Source organism: Podarcis tiliguerta (assembly GCF_965153285.1).
Source record: "Podarcis tiliguerta genome assembly, chromosome: 8".
Lineage (NCBI taxonomy): Eukaryota > Metazoa > Chordata > Lepidosauria > Squamata > Lacertidae > Podarcis > Podarcis tiliguerta.
The window spans coordinates 56577952-56593909 of NC_139541.1; the positions used below are offsets into that span (position 1 = coordinate 56577952).

Sequence of the window (15958 nt, forward strand, 5' to 3'; positions counted from 1 at the left end):
CAAAATAACAGCAATATAGTTAAAACAACCAGGTTAAAACAGCAGGGGGCAGGGGAACCACAGCCAATCCAGCAAAATCGAGCTAACGTTTACATGCTGTGCCAGGGGTGAAGATAACAAGATTTCCAGGAAGGCGTCAGAAGTGGCGTAGATGAGCTTTGCTGCAGGGAGCATCCCACAACTGGAAAGGCCTCTCTTTAGTTACCAGCTTCCTCATTTCAGAAGTCAGGGACACCTGGTGAAAGGCCTCTGATGATGGCCAAGGACAAACAGGAAGAGAAAAGAGGGTGCTTCTCAGTCTGGGCCCTTCCCTTGAGTAAGAGGTGCAGCTCTCTGGCTTTAAAGTCCTGTCTTGCTACTGTGATGCAGACCTTGGGATTGCTCCCACCCAGCTCCCCGTCTGACTTCCACAAGCTCAAGCTTGGCAAGGCAGGCCTTTGACGTCAGCCCCGTGCTCTGCCAATCTGTCTGGAGCGACAGCTGCTCTCCATAAAGCCGCTGCTCCTAATACGGCGGGTTCGGAGATGCCAGTCATCCAGCGGCAGTGACAGATGGCCTCCGGCTTCTGCCTCCTCTTCCCCCTCTGGCATCAATTTTCATTTGCCAGTTTTTATTGAGGAGTGACAGCCAGTGATGGGGACCTGAAATCCACAAGTGGCTGCGTCCAGGACTGGTTGTAGGGTCATGAGATTTCTGAAGCCAGTCTATGCCAAGTTGGTGCCCTCCAGATGTTTTGGAGTACAACTGCCATCAGCTGCAGATAGTGGCGGAGGAGAAATTCTATAAAACTCACATTTAAAGGTGAATCAATCAAACTCACTCTTTCCAAAACAATATGAGAACCAAAACACCATCGTCCATCAAATTCACACCTTTCCTAATTTTGCGATGCAGTTCTCCAACCAAGCAGTATTTACAAAAAATACATATATTAGAGGGAAGTGTGCCTAAAAAGAAAAATATTAGTGAAAATAACATACAAAAATACATTATATTATTATAAATCGCTTGCAAAAGTGTGTACGTTAGTCAAAACTGTATACCACATGCGCTTATTGGGAGAAATTTGTACAAAAACACTGAAGAATTTTCATGAGGATTTAAAACAAAATTTGCAAACTGCTGCTGAAATGAGGAGAATTGAATTTAAGATAAGAAAAATGAGAAACTGAGTCAACCAATATTGACTGATCCTTCCATTCCTAGCCCTAGCCAACAGGACTGGGGCTTCTTCTTTTTGCAGGTGACCAAAGCAACTTCTGTTCTTATTCATTGGTTTTTAAATTTGCAAACCTGCTTCAGACTCTGGGATGTTCATAGTTTGCAGTAGTTCACATAGTAAATATGACAGAAGCGAGACTTGAACTCTGACCTCCCTGATCTAATTCTGACTTGCTATCTATGAGATCGATCCTGTGGCCGATCTACTGCAATTTTCATTGCAGTTCAAGAAATGGGCTGGCTAGCGCACACTGCTGGTTGTTGTGACAATAAAATGGTGGCTGGACGAAACCATTTATACTGCCTTGACCTCCTTGGGGGAAAGGTGGGCTTTGAAATTAATAAGTATGAGAAGCTCTCTGTATAATGGTTCTGCTATGCCTTTGAATTTCAACATTGCCTTTCCTGCTCATACTGGCTCAGCCTTTAAGCAAAAAAGGTTTCACTGGGCAAAAAGCCTCTTAACCTTTAAATGCTGCATAAGAGCATCTCGGATGGACAGGTGGACCAAAAAGAGTAAAACAGTATCATGGGTGCTGCTATCTATACATTGCTTCTTTGTGACCTTGAGCCCTGGCTGTCTCTATTGGGGACAGTTTCTCATGCTGACCTTTAAAGATGGCCCCAAAGAGGATCTCAGTATGCAGAAAGGCAGGAACCCAGTTGAGGTGGGTGCTTTGGTTGGCTCATGGAGGATTTGCCAGTGGGCTGGCTCTGGGAGCAAAACTTTTGTCCAGCCCAGATAGGCTCAAGCATAGTTTTAAATATAGAAAATCAGGGCCTGATAGCAAGTAAAATAAGGCAAAAGCCTTATTCTGCCTACTGCAGGCATGAGCATGGGGTGGGCTTGCCAAGTTCAAGTGTTCTTCCATTTTAAAAAATGAAACAAAACTCATTGAACATACAGAACATGATGTGCTATCAGCCTGTGTGCTAGGAGTTTGTCTCTCCATTGGAGGGGACCACACCTGAATATCCTGAAATGCCTAGGAAAAGGGCAATAGCACTGACAGAGGAGTTGGGATTTAAACGCAGAAGTAGAGGAGGCTGGAGCAATCGTTCCCCAACTGTGCCAGACAAGAGCTGTTATTGTGTCCCTGATAAATGCATTTGCGGGGCTCAACAGTGTGCCCCCCGTGCCTTCTATACTACCTTCATAAAGGTCTCAGTAAATACCCTCTCAAAAATTCACAATGAACCAGAGACTGTTTGCTCTTCCTGCTGTTTGCACTGGCTCAGCCTCTCCTCCACTGATCATGTCCACATTGCACTGGATGTCCATCCTTCCATTCTGAGCAGATGAGAGGTGCAAAGAGCTTCTATCCATGAGCAAACATGGATGTTAGAGCCTCTCCCTCCATTAATGGGGTGGCCACAGAGGGGCACGTTTGCATACTACCCTGTGGTCTTCTCCAGGGTTTATTCTAAGCTCCCCCCACCCCATTGCATAAGCAGGCAGAACACTTCCCACTCACAAACTTTCTGTACCTGAAAGAAATAACATGAAAGAGGAAAGAGAACATAAGAATCTACAGACAAGAAGAATAAATAACAGAGAACGGAGGACAAACAGGAAATTTGGAGAAATGAAAAAGATAGTGAGGGAGCAAGAAAACAGAGGTGCCTTGAAAAGAATCCCCTCCTCCAGTTATTTTGAGGAAGATATTATCTCCCTTCCTTAACCTGTATTGATTCCCTTTCCCCACAAAGCATAACTGAAGCTGTGCTCTCACCAGAAATGACTTGAATTTGCCTCCTATTACAAAACAGCTGTAAAATATGATGGAGATTCTGTACTGAGGGTTAATGGAGCACCTTCACAAAATGGCTGCTCAAAGACAGAAAAGTTGTTACCTATAACCCATGTATTATTTACAACACTGTCTGGAATAAGGCCCAGGACACAAACCTATTAATATCAATGTATCTGTCTGTCCTTGAGTCTGTCTGGGGCTTCAGTTTGCCTTGTGCTTCTTGTCCTACCCAGTGGTGTAGCGTGGGTTGTCAGCACCCAGGGCAAGGCAAGTAATTTGCGCCCCCTAACCTGTGGATCTAGGTACGGGCAGAGAGCTGCAACTGCGAGCGCCCCCCCCAGATGTTGCACCCTGTGTGGCCGGCCCCCCCTGCACCCCCCACGCTACACCACTGGTCCTACCTATTCCATCCTGTAAAGACTTGCAGTCTGTGGGGCCTGGCAGAGGAAGGGAGAGAGGCCTTCTTGTGTCAGTCTGGGAGTCTCTAAGGTGAAATGAACTTTCCAGAAGTCTTTAGTATTAGAGATGAGTCATCTTCAAGGATTAGTTCTCCATGGCAGGTGAAGAACAAAACAAACAGAAACAAAGCTCCAGGAATCTTAGGAACTGTTGTGTGACCCATAGGACAGGGCCTGTCCTCTGTTGCATCTACTGTTATGATCAGCAATAGAAAATGGAGGGGTTAGAGAAAGAAGGAGCCTCCACAAAGAGCTGAAAGGACATTCTTTAGCTCTGATTTCTGTATTGAAGGAGGGTGGACTAAAGGACCCTTTGAGTTCCTTCCAACCCTACAATTCTGATTATGTGAGACTGGCAGGACTTGCCAAGCTCCCTGTTGAAATATAGAGAACTAGCTGTGCTACCAGGTTTAAGTTCTGCTGAAAGACCGAGCAGCAAGGAGTCACGTCAAGGCCTGAGGAGAACTGCAGCAGATGGAGACAGTTTTGGGACCACAGTTTGCTGAACACTGATTTGCACCACTTTCCCCTAGAAAATAGTTTCTTGCTGGCTGAGACAAACACATAGTTTGTGTCTGTAGGGATGTTTAGATAGAGACAAAGGAGGGAAATTGGTTATACTGCTTTCTTTTAACCCATGCATTCAATTCAGCCACCCCAGATGCTGATATTCTGTATATGCTTTCAACATAAAACTTCCTTTTGCCAAGACTGTGGTGGTAGCACTTTGTACAAGAATGAAGAAATATCCAACTAAGGCTGTTGGTGCAAAATCAGCTCCCATGCAGCACTTCCTGGTGGCACCCAACAATTTACCACCTTGTGCATCATACACCATCTACCAACCAGAGGCGGAGCTAGCTGCTCCAGCACCCAGAGCAGTGCACTTGCTGTGCACCCGGGGGCAGGGTCGAGCATCTGGGGGGGGGGCACCTCCCACAGCGAGCATCCCAGGGGGGCAGGGGGCAATGTCACCCCACCTCAGGGATGACACCTGGGGTGTTCTGCACCCATTGCACCCCCTTCCTCTGCCAGTGCTACCAACACAAATTTTGTAGCTATGTTTAAGGGTGTGGTTTTGTTTTCCCCCCAGAGCAAAACTACTCACATCCTCCAGTCCCAGACAATTTGGCCATCTTGAATCAAAATTAATTTTTAACATAGAATCATACTCAGCATAATGTGAAAGGGGGCCCAATGACACAACTGTGTGATCTTTTGTTCTGTGTTTGTTTTGTGGTGATATATAATGATTTTATATCTATATATATTGTTTAAGTAAAGTTCAATATGGTTCAATAAATGTGTTTGACTAGTCAAGTAATTGGTCCCATAATACACGATTGAGACAAGGTTATGAAGATTTGAAAGGAACCAGCATACATCTTCATTTTCTGTTTCTTTTTATCTTTTCTCATCTACCTTTTTTAGAATCTACTCAACTCCTTGTTAAATCCCATATACTCAACTGTGCAAAAGCTTATTTCACCCTGAGCCCTTTTTTGACATTGCACAAAACGTGTCTAGCTGCTCATTAGAAAAAAAAACTTTGGTCCTGTCTCCTTTTCTGCTCTTTGGACATGGCAGTCATTTTGTGTAATGCCAACGCTCCATGAGAGCTATTGTGTGATACTTTATCATGATACTTTAAATGCCCCCACTGGCTCAAAAAGGTTGGCAACCCCTGCAATAATGAGAAAAGGCTCCTCCATGCCCAAAGTATATACCCATAAATGAATCTGCCCACTGTGTCTCTGAAGGGTTTCCTGTGCCAGCCTAGCTTTCTTCCAACTTGCCTCTGCCATACGTGAGCAATCTACTGCACCTCTATATTAGGTAATATTGGACCATTCCTGATGCAGAGAGGCAATAGAATTACCCACCTGTGGAAGAGGCCTCCCACTGTTTTTCTGAGTGAGTCACTGGAAGAAGGCAAGGCCAGAGCAATCAGCCTCCCGTGGAGACAGGAGATTCTGGGCCATTCAGTCAAGAGGCAATGATCTCTCAGAGGATGCATGCCTAGAGCAAGGACTCACACAGAAACTAAGGTGTGGCTCCACTCCTCCAAGGATGGGCAATTCTTGCACAGCCTTTTTGGTGGTAGATGATGAAGTGTGGTTCCAGTTTTAATTCAAGGAAAGTGTGCCTCTGCTATCAACAGAAATTTGGGAAATTGGAGGCTTTTGTGCTGGCTTTGAATGTGGGAAACCTGGATCCAGATCTGGCCAGCTGTCTGCTTGTTGGTTTGAGGTGGGTTTCGGTTCTTGATGTGGTGTTGTCTCTTACTGCATTTGGTAGCAAGGCACACTAAACCCTGCAACTCAAGCTGGTTGAAATCTGCAGGATTCAGAACCTTGAAAGAAACTTGCCTCCTGAGGAATGAAAATGAATCCCATTTGTTAAAGGGCACCCTTGCGGTCATGGCCTGGTTGGGAAGGGGAGAGGGGCATTTTAGCTTAAATGAGATCTGAATTATTGATAAATGCGTTTAATCATCTGTGGAATATTTGATTAAAGTAATTATCAGCCAGCACAGTTGCATCCCAATGATAAAGAAGGACTTCTTCTATCTCCTTGCCATTCTGTCAAGTCCTCCAGCTAATATGACTCTAAATTGGGAGGGTGTGTGAGCGAGTGAGAGAGATGGTTTAGAAAGGTCTACTAATTCTTCCTTTCTGCTCCCCTGAACTGAAGCTGATAGCAAGTGGGGCCCATGGAACCACTGGAGTTTGTGTTCCAAGACGTGCGATACGGGCTGGCAGAGGCGCTTCCGCATGTGCCAGGGGACGGGCGTGCAAGGCTACCCATGCGAGGGCAGTGGGGAGGAAGTCAAGACATGCAACGAGAAGAAATGCCCAGGTAACTGGCCTTGCCGCCTGGCTGAGTCCTTCCCAAGCAGCGCTCCACCAGACATCCCAGTTTATTCTGGAAAGTGACAAGAGGTCCTCGCCTTTCCTCTAACAAAAGGATTCATTCATTCATTCATTCATTCATACTAAAAGGACTCAGCCTCATTGTGTCATTTGAGCAGCCTATCCTTCTATTGGTCCTTCACTTTTTCTGCCCACCCACCACCCCTAACAGGGTGTGCTGCCCATCTGCAATTTGTATCTTTGCAAATCACCTCTCCAATTGGTTTGTGTTGCCCATCTCTCAGTTCCCTTCCCCCAACCCCTCCCCACAGCTCTATATTATAAGGTTACCAGACGTCCCCTGATTTACAAATCAGTCCCCTGACAAAATCCACCCATTCCGACTGAAGTTGAAAAGTGTCCCCAGATTCATTGAAAAAAAATCTGGTAACCTTACTATATCAGGGTTTCTGGGAAGATGAATCAACCTAGTGAGCCACCTAGGACTGTGTGGGTCCAGGCTGCTAAGGAAGAGAAGGTAATAAAGAGACAAGACATTCATGTTTTGTGATTGACAGACATTATGAAGGCCCTAGATCTACAGGATCTGATATGAATTCTAGGATCATGGTTTTTGGCTTCTATCTGGTCAATAGAGCAAGTCCCAGAAGGTCAAGGGTTCAAATATGCTCTCCATTCCTGGTTCTGACAGTCTGGTTGTTTTTCCCCTTAAGTACAGCAAACTCTCTTATCCAAAAAGTCTATCAAAATGCATGCATGCATTCCTCAAAAAAATTGTGGCTTTTCTCACTTGATACATACATACACCTGCTATGCTGAGCGAACCATCCACTCATACATCAGCCTGTTCACATTTCATCAACTATGGATTCAGCTGAGTTCCCATTGAAAGGCAAACCTCCCTAATACAGCTTTCTGAAACAATATGCAAACCAAAACACAACCACCGTTTGGAATTCACAGGTCTTCGAATTTTGCAATGTAGCTCACCACCCAAGTTATGTATGCAAAAATGCATATACTGGGGTGAAACATGCATAGAACTGCATATATAAGTGAAGAAACATTCTGTTAGGCATAATTGCATGGAAAAATGTGTATATGAGGAGAAATGAACACTAAAATGCTGATTAAAAAGGAGGTTATCTAACTCCTGGTTGTTTAACAATAACAACTGCAAGTAATTGGCAATCGTTTTAATGGTTTCTATTGTACACACGTTTACTTACCAAGCAAAACTAAATTTTATTAATTTAACCAAAATATCTTTTGAATTCACAACTCATGTTACAGCTCTTTAGCATCCCTCATTTTTGCAAATTGAAAGTTGGAAAATTCAACTTTCCCAGGGGGCATCTGGTTGCTAGACTAGATAGGCCTTTGGTCTGATCCAACAACATCAAGGCTCTTCTTTTGTTCCTCCCACAGCCTACCATGAAATGTGCAAAGACGAGTATGTGATGTTGATGACTTGGAAGAAAGCTGCTGCTGGTGAGATTGTCTACAACAAATGCCCATCCAATGCTACAGGTAGGCAGCTGCATGGGTGGGTGCCACTTCATAAGGGATGTCTGCACTAGCTGAGCAGATTTCAGCTACATGGTTCTGCTCTGGTTTGTACTGCAAGATGACTGGCTTCTTCAGTCCCCAAAGTAGAACTGTCCCATGGTAGTTGCTAACCCCCCGTGATATTCAAATCCTTCACCAACCTAGTGCTCTCCAGATGTTTTGGACCACAACTCCCATAAGCCCCAGCTACTGGATGGGGCTGATGGGAGTTGTAGTACAATAGCATTCAGAGGGAACTAAGTTGGCAAGGCTATCTTCGTACAAGTGTCTATGAATAACTCTTGGCAACTCCCCAGTTCTTGGGCATTGCCCTGCATTTCATTCTTCACCCATGTTGATCTTAATATTAAAGAAATCAGATTGCACACACGTTTACCTCCTCATTAAAACCAAAACCTCTTTCCAGCTTCCTTTGCAAAATTTTCACAGAGCCTTGCATTTTGCAAGCCTCCAATGAATATGTCTTTTTGAATATTCCCTCTGCTCCCCTTGCAGATTTGTGGGCACTTGCAAATTTAACAGCGTTGAAAAAGGCACAGATCTGGCTGCATGCAATTTCTACATTATTGGGGTTTCTTAATGGAAATAAACACTACTACTTGAAAGAATAGCTCAGTTGCTAAGGGAGAAAGAAGCCCACACTGAAATAGAATGCAGTGTGCAAGGCTTGTCCTCAGCACTGCACATGGGGAACCCAGGAGCATCATATTCTATAACATAATTAGATGGTACTAGAGGCCCTGACCTCTCTGGGTCTGGAGTTCATGTCTGTGCCATGGTCTGCTGAGAATGTCTATTAAAGGTACAATATTTTAAAGGTTTTTATTCAAGCCCCATAACAAGCACATTTACAAACATAGTTGGAAAGAGAGGGGTTTCTTGGGTGGGGAGAGGGATTTAAAGATAACAGTCTTCAAGATGAATGGTGAGGAGCAGGACAGGGGCAAGGGATGTCAGGATTTGCAAAATGTTCACCCAAATAAACTAGCTCTCTGAAGGAAACTTAAGCTTCATCTGGGGAGCAGCAGAGCAGAGTGACAGCTGCATCCAAGGCCTGTTGCTCATGCTAGGGTTAAAGGCAGCGAGGTGTTTTTCTCCTTTTTTAGGTGTGTCAGCTCCAGGCTGGCATAGCTGAGAAGCTCAAGAACCAGACCTTTGCATTTTACAACAGGTCTTTACAACTATTCAAATAGATCAGGACTGTTGAGCCTGGGAACATCAAAAGGTCCTTTCCTGGCACCTGAGAAACAATGTGGGCACCAGGGGGAGTTCCATGAGTGGGATGCTGGTGGGAGCTCTGTCTTTAACATCAAAATTAGATGAAGCTCTTCAGGTGATAAATCTGCATTTTGATAGTGGGCTGGATGAGGACCATAAACTGAAGTCTAATCCTGGCAAGACGGAGGTGCTATGGATTGGTGGTTTGGGGGTCCAAGGACTGGGTGATCAGCCCCATCTGGATGTGGTTGCACTCCTTCTGAAAGGCCAAGTTTGTAGTCTGAGTGCCTTTTTTGAGTCTACCTTGTTGCTAGAGGCTCAGTTGGCTGCAGTGTTGTGTGGTTGTTTCCAACACCATCTAGTTGGCCAGCTGCGGCTGCTCCTAAGCTCTGATCGCTTGGCCATAATAATCCATCCCCTAATAATCTCCAGACTTGATTATTGTAATATGCTCTATGTGGGGCTGCTCTTAAAGATGCCCCAGAGATTGCATGAGATCACGTACCAGTCTTGACAAATCTGCACTGCTTGTTTCTGTAACTGCACCATCTGCCGAACTCAGTTCCAAGTGCTGGTCTATAAAACCCTAAACGGTTTGGGAATACACACCCTAGTTCATGGGTTGAGAGCTGCTGGAGCAACCTCTGTGGCTAAAGTCAGAATCATAGGGCCTTCTCAGTGGAGAGTCCTCCTCCAATAGTGGAACATACTTCCGGAGGAGATTTAGGCTAGGGTTGCCATATTTCAAACAGTGAAAATCCGGACAGAAAAGTTGTTGAGCTTTTTGTTGTTGTTATTGAGCTTTTTGGGGAAAATTGCTTTAAAAAATATGTTTTGAAGCTATTTTTATGGGAAAATGGCAAAAATGGCACTGCCAACATGGGCTACCATACATCTGGATTTCCCCAGACATTTCCTGCAATTTCTGCCCGGACACTGCTGCCGACTGCAGTATTCCAGATATATCTGTATGGCACCCCTAATTTAGGTTGTCACTGAACTGGTGAGCTTTCAGTATTAGGCAAAAACATTTCTTTTTTGTGTTTCATTGTTTTGCCAGAGCTGCTGAAGTTCAATTTGTTTTAAGATAGTCATTCTGACAAAGGTAGGAAGAGGTAGATTGCTTTTTAGTTTGATTGTGATGTACCTGGATGTGATGGGATTTACATAATATGCTTATGATGACTTGCCTTGTGATGGATTTGTGGTGAAGGATGGGATCCCAAAAAGTACATGCATTAAATATGCCTTACTGGGCAGTTTGTGAGCCTAAAAGGACCACCAGATGTCCTTCTTCTCCAAAGTTCAGCCCATTTCCTGTTGCAAACACCCCCTTGTTTTGGGGTTCTTCTTGGGGACTGGCCTGGAAGTGGCTGGGCATTTGGGGCACCTTCAGCCACAAGTGCTACCTGTTGGTTTACCTTCTTTCCTAGGGTCTGCCAGCCGCCGGTGCTTGCTCAACTCCCAAGGCGTGGCTTTCTGGGGCACGCCCAGCTTCGCACGCTGCATCTCCCACGAGTACCGATACTTACATCTCTCAGTAGGTGCAGACTCTGGCTGGCAAACAGACCTTCTCTCTTCCCTTTTTATCCCTTTTGGCTATGGTCTCAACCCTTCCCTATTTTGCCTTTTTTATATATAAAAGGGGGGGGGGAGTTGGTGTAGGGGTGGGACAGGCGCTGCTAAGCATGGAAAGGGAGGTTTGCACAAACTGCACAGAAAATGCAGTAGCAAAATCAGTTTAGATGAATGCACTGATACCGATCAAATCAATTATGACTGATGCTGGCGTTTTCAGCAATGAGCTTGTTGGTGGGCAAGCATGTATGTATGGATTTGCATTCTCCCCTGGCAAAGGTAGTGCAAAATGTGTTAGGGAAGTATTTAATTAAGTAATTATCACAGGAACATGCAATCCTTTGTGTGCCTGCTCAGATACAAGCCCTTAGTCCGAGGATCTGCCTTATGTAGTCTGTTGACACGTTTATCTTTGTATTATTATCTGTACCAGCTTTCACCAGCTTTGTGCCCTCAAGATGTTTTGAGGTACAGATCCCATCAGCCCCAGTCAGCCAGCTGGCCATGCTTGCTGGGACTGATGGAAGTTCTAAAGTCCAAAACACCTGGAGGGCACCGGGTGGGTGGAAGCTGATCTGCATTGGCGGACCTGTTACATGAAATCCTTTTTCACTGGCATTCCTGGGGATTGAAACAGGAGCCTTGGGCATGCAAACCAGGTGTGCTGCTCTTCCACTGAATTACAATGGGCCTTGGCTAGAGAATCCTCCACTCAGGGTCTCTCACTGTAAGCCTAATGGCACACAGATCCTACTCCATCCCTGGCCTTATCTTTCTCCATCTCTTTCTCTCTCTTCCCACACTCCTCCATCTGATCAAAGCTCCGAGAGCATTTGGCCAAGGGGCAGCGCATGCTGGCGGGTGAGGGAATGTCTCAGGTGGTCCGTGGCCTGCTGGAGCTTGTAGCCCGGAAGACGTACTACAGCGGAGACCTGCTCTTCTCAGTGGAGATCCTGCGCAATGTCACAGACACTTACAAGAGAGCCACCTACATCCCTTCCTCAGATGATGTTCAGGTACCATTCTGAATGGGAAAGATGCAGTTTCAAGGCACACGTGTTGCAGGGCCATTGTAACAAAAGAGGCTCGTTTGCCTCACTATATGACAGGGATGGACAAATCAGCCAATTTCCTGTTAGTGTCAGTTTTCCATGTGTTCAGTCATGAGTCCATTCTGTCTCTTTTTCTATGATTAAAACACACAAAAATGCACATTTAAATATTTTCTCCTAAAAAATGCATTTTAGTCTGCATTCCCCACCCCCCAAAAAGGCAAATTTTGAGCCAAAAATTTCATCACAAAATTTTTACAGGCCAAAAGAGTAACTGTGTTATAATTTGCACATTAGTCTAGGAAATGCAAATTAAGTCAAGTCACTGAAAATTCAGTGATCCACTGAAATGTAGACCAGGCAAAATAGTCCAGTATCCCTAATAGGCAGTAGTAGCAACAAGAAGCCATGAATCCAGATGTCTTTCAAACAAAACCAAATTCTTCCACAAGAAAGGCAATATTCTGTGACTTGCATAATTTTTTGCAGATCAAACAGGCTGGCAGAGATCTGCTTATTTTGCATTAAGTGACTTGTGGCAGTTGTGTTCCTCCTCTTGCCACTAGAAACTCGGCTTAGCTATTCCCTGTGCCTTGAGATTTTGCCAGGTGCTGCCTGCAGAGTTTCACACTCATCCCTGCGCACTTAGGCTTCTTCCCTCTCCCCTGCCAAAAGCTGGATTTTGAGGAGAATTGCCTAATGTAATTTACCAACTGCAAAATGTTGAGGTTATGGATGTTCCTGCTGAGCTGAATCATTTAATACACACATGATGATATCAGCTAATATTTCATATGAACACTTTAGCAAAAAGAAAAACAGTGTTCATGAATAGCAGTATTTCTCAAGAGGGCTCCTGCCTACACACAAGATCAATTTTGAATACAGCATCCTTCGCCAACCTGATACTCTCCAGATGTTTTTGACTACATCTTTGATTAACTCCAGCCAGCAATGTGCTGGAGCTAATTGGAGCTGTAGTCCAAAGCATCTGAAGGATGCCAGGTTGGTGAAGGTTGACAGCTGGAGCCTTCCCAGCACCTGCAGTTCAACCTCTCCTCTGCTCCCACAGCGGTTCTTCCAAGTCGTCAGTTACATGGTGGATGCGGAAAACAGGGAGAAGTGGGAAGATGCACAGCAGGTGAGCTGACATGCCTTGTGTGCGGGGCTAGGCTGTGGGGACCCCCAGCCTGTGTTAACACCTCCTTCTGCCTCACAGGTCATGCCTGGCTCTGTGCTCCTGATGAAGGTGGTGGAGGATTTCATCCACCTGGTCGGAGACGCACTCAAGGCCTTCCAGAGTTCTCTCATCGTCACGGACAACTTGGGTGAGTGGCTGGAAGAGAATGGAGGGATGGCTTCCTTGCTTGGTTGTAGGGAAGGGAACAGGGCAGGGTAGTTGTACACCAAATCCACAGTCTTGGAGGTTGTGTCTGCTCCAATCCAGGGTCCCTGAGGTCGCTTGCTAGACCTTCTTGAGTATGGTGGTGAGAAGGCAGCAACTTCCATCCAGTCCTGCATTCATTGCAATCAGCTCTGCCTCCATTCCACTACAGTTCAGCTTCTACTACAACCCACATCTTGTCTCACTATCCACTGGGGGCCAAAACCTATGTGATTGATTACATCATTAATTTACAGGCATTTCAATGGGAAGGGGAATGTCAAAAGCATTACAGAAACATTGTAATTATTTAGATAGTGTTCACAGACTTAAAAAAACAATAGGGAATACCACTCACATTCACTTGCAGTCAAGGGGGCTCTGAGTCCACTGTCCTCACTGTCCCAATTAGCATACTAGGCTTGGTCCCTCCACCACTGAGGCTCTAGAGGTCTGGAGTGTTGGCAGAGGGGCAAAATGAGTCCCCCCCCCCAATACCCAGTAGTGACACCCTCCCCTCCCCACTTTCTTTCTCCCACCCTTGGCAGTAATCAGCATCCAGAGAGAGCCGGTTTCTGCTGTCTCCAGTGACATCAACTTCCCCATGAAGGGGCGGCGTGGAATGAAAGACTGGGCCCGCCACTCTGAGGATAAGATCTTCATCCCCAAGGAAGTGCTCAGCCTCTCCTCATCTGGTATGTGGTCTGTGTCCGTGTGTGTTGGGGAAGAGCTACGGCTCAGTGGGAATGCATCTAGGTCCCAGGTTCAGCCCCTAGTACCTCCAGGTAGGGCTGAGAGAGAGAGACTCCTGTCCAAAACACTGGAGAGTTGTGTAAAAGCCTAGCAGCCAGTGTAGACCATACTGAGCTTGATGGAACAATGGTCTGGCTTGGTATAAGGCAACTTCCTATGTTCCCACGCCCCTGTACTGTTCTGTGACCCTGGAATTTGGGAGCCTCTTAGATCTCTCATTCTATATCTGAATTTTAAACATTCTTTGAAGAGAGAGCTAAGAGAGCCTGGATTCTTCCTGAAGAGAAAGGGGCACAGCTCACACACTTGGTACACAAAAAGCCTCAGATTAAATTCATGACCTCTCCAGGTGGGGCAGGAAAAGACTCCAGGATTATACACCAGAGAGCCACTACCTGTCAGTGTAAATAATACTGACCTTGTTGTAACAATGGAATGGCTGTAGCTTACTGATAGAGCATGTGATTTGCATGCAAAATATTCCAGCGTAAAACTGGGAACGCTCCCTGCCTGAAACCCTGCAAAGCTTCCAATCAGACTACAGAGCCAGATGAACCAATGGCCTGACTTGGAATGGGGTGGAGTGTGAGCAGCCATTTCAGCACTCCCCTTCCCATACATCTCTATGAGGAGAATGAGAATCTCAGGAGAGTTGGGGTGTAACAGCCTGCAGACCTCGTCATAGTCCCATATTCCCAGTATGGGAGCATAACCGAACCATAGCATAAAATGTGGCCAACCTTAACCAGCTTCATTCAAGCACGTGCCAGTCCAAATTACCTTGCCCAGAGCTAGCTCATTCCAATTCAAGCCCAAATGAGCTCCCCCATCAACTAGTATGAGCTGGTCTAGAACTGTCTCTAACCACAACCTACTGTAAATCAATACTGTTCTTTCCTCCCTCCCCCATATTTCTCTGCAGAAACAGATGAATCATCTTATTTTGTCATTGGTGCCATCTTGTATCGCACATTGGGATTAATCCTGCCTCCTCCTAGGTGAGTGGCTGTGGAGGTGGCATGTGGAAGGGGTATGTGCATGACATCACACACTCAAATGCCAAAAGGATTGCTTGCAAACAACCTGTTTCTCTTCCACCCACAGAAGTCCTCTGGCTGTCATGTCCAAAGTTCTCACGGTGACAGTGAAGCCCCCAACCAAGGCCATGGAGCCCTTGATCATGGTGGAGTTGTCCCATATCATCAATGTAAGTGGTATAAGGTTCTCCTGCTGTAGTGCCCATACCCATTAGTGCCCGCCCTTCACGATGAGGTCCAAGGGAAAATCACATCAGTGTGAAATACAACATTTAAAACCCTTTAAAACAAATTTAAGTCACAAGTAGAGTGTGTCCTAAAATACATGTCTTTCAAGAGACAGCATGAAGAGGTGTATCTTCAGCATACAACAAAAGCTGGATAATGAAGGTGACTTGTGTTCCCCTCAAACATAGTTGGTACAAAATAGCCACAATCACAGAATTTCAAGTAGAAAACAGCCTTGGGTTTCCAGGGAAAGTGAATTTCCCTAATGAAAACAATATATGTCTGGCAAGGTAAGGGGAGACGTGCTCTCTCTCTCCCCCCCCCATTAGTCTTTGGGGGGTTGGTGGTCAGGGAGAAAAACAACAATTGTGGAACAAAAAGAATTATTAATAAACAGAGAAATGAGCACAAAAAGAAACAGCAACACAGTCTGGTATTTATTCCCTGTGCAATCTGAAAATATTTTTGTCAAGGGAAAATCCTCTTTAATAAGACTTCTCTGAAAAAGAAAAGAAAAATATTCCATGGCTCAATGTATTTTTGCTCAGCATGGCAGCTTCTTCTTCTTTTTAAAAAAGTTTTTTTAAGGAGTAAGAATTCTCCTTTGAATCAGATGGTGAAGATCTTTCATTATTAAGGATGTTTCTATCCTGCCCTTCAAGCACTGCTCTTAGGGCAGCTGACAATAAGCCCTTCTGAAATGCAACCTTCTGAAATAGATTGCACGTCTGGGCAGAGCTTTGCCCTTTTGAGGACAAAACCAAAACCCTCATAAGTAGCCACTGAAACCAGAAAATTATATTCATTGTATTCACAATACCCAGTTTAGCCAT

The 15958-nt window shown here is 45.2% G+C and overlaps 1 protein-coding gene across 3 annotated transcripts in view; it reads left to right on the forward strand.

The window, feature by feature from the left end:
* Positions 1-15958, forward strand: part of ADGRB2 (adhesion G protein-coupled receptor B2) — a 157784-nt gene that overhangs the window by 90338 nt on the left and 51488 nt on the right. For all 3 annotated transcript variants that reach the window (XM_083453080.1, XM_083453081.1, XM_083453079.1), the window contains exons 6-14: positions 6128-6292; positions 7735-7836; positions 10527-10633; positions 11493-11687; positions 12796-12864; positions 12943-13051; positions 13656-13802; positions 14783-14858; positions 14965-15067. In XM_083453080.1, the coding sequence (XP_083309206.1) occupies positions 6128-6292; positions 7735-7836; positions 10527-10633; positions 11493-11687; positions 12796-12864; positions 12943-13051; positions 13656-13802; positions 14783-14858; positions 14965-15067 (1073 nt within the window). The remainder of the gene's footprint in view (positions 1-6127; positions 6293-7734; positions 7837-10526; positions 10634-11492; positions 11688-12795; positions 12865-12942; positions 13052-13655; positions 13803-14782; positions 14859-14964; positions 15068-15958) is intronic.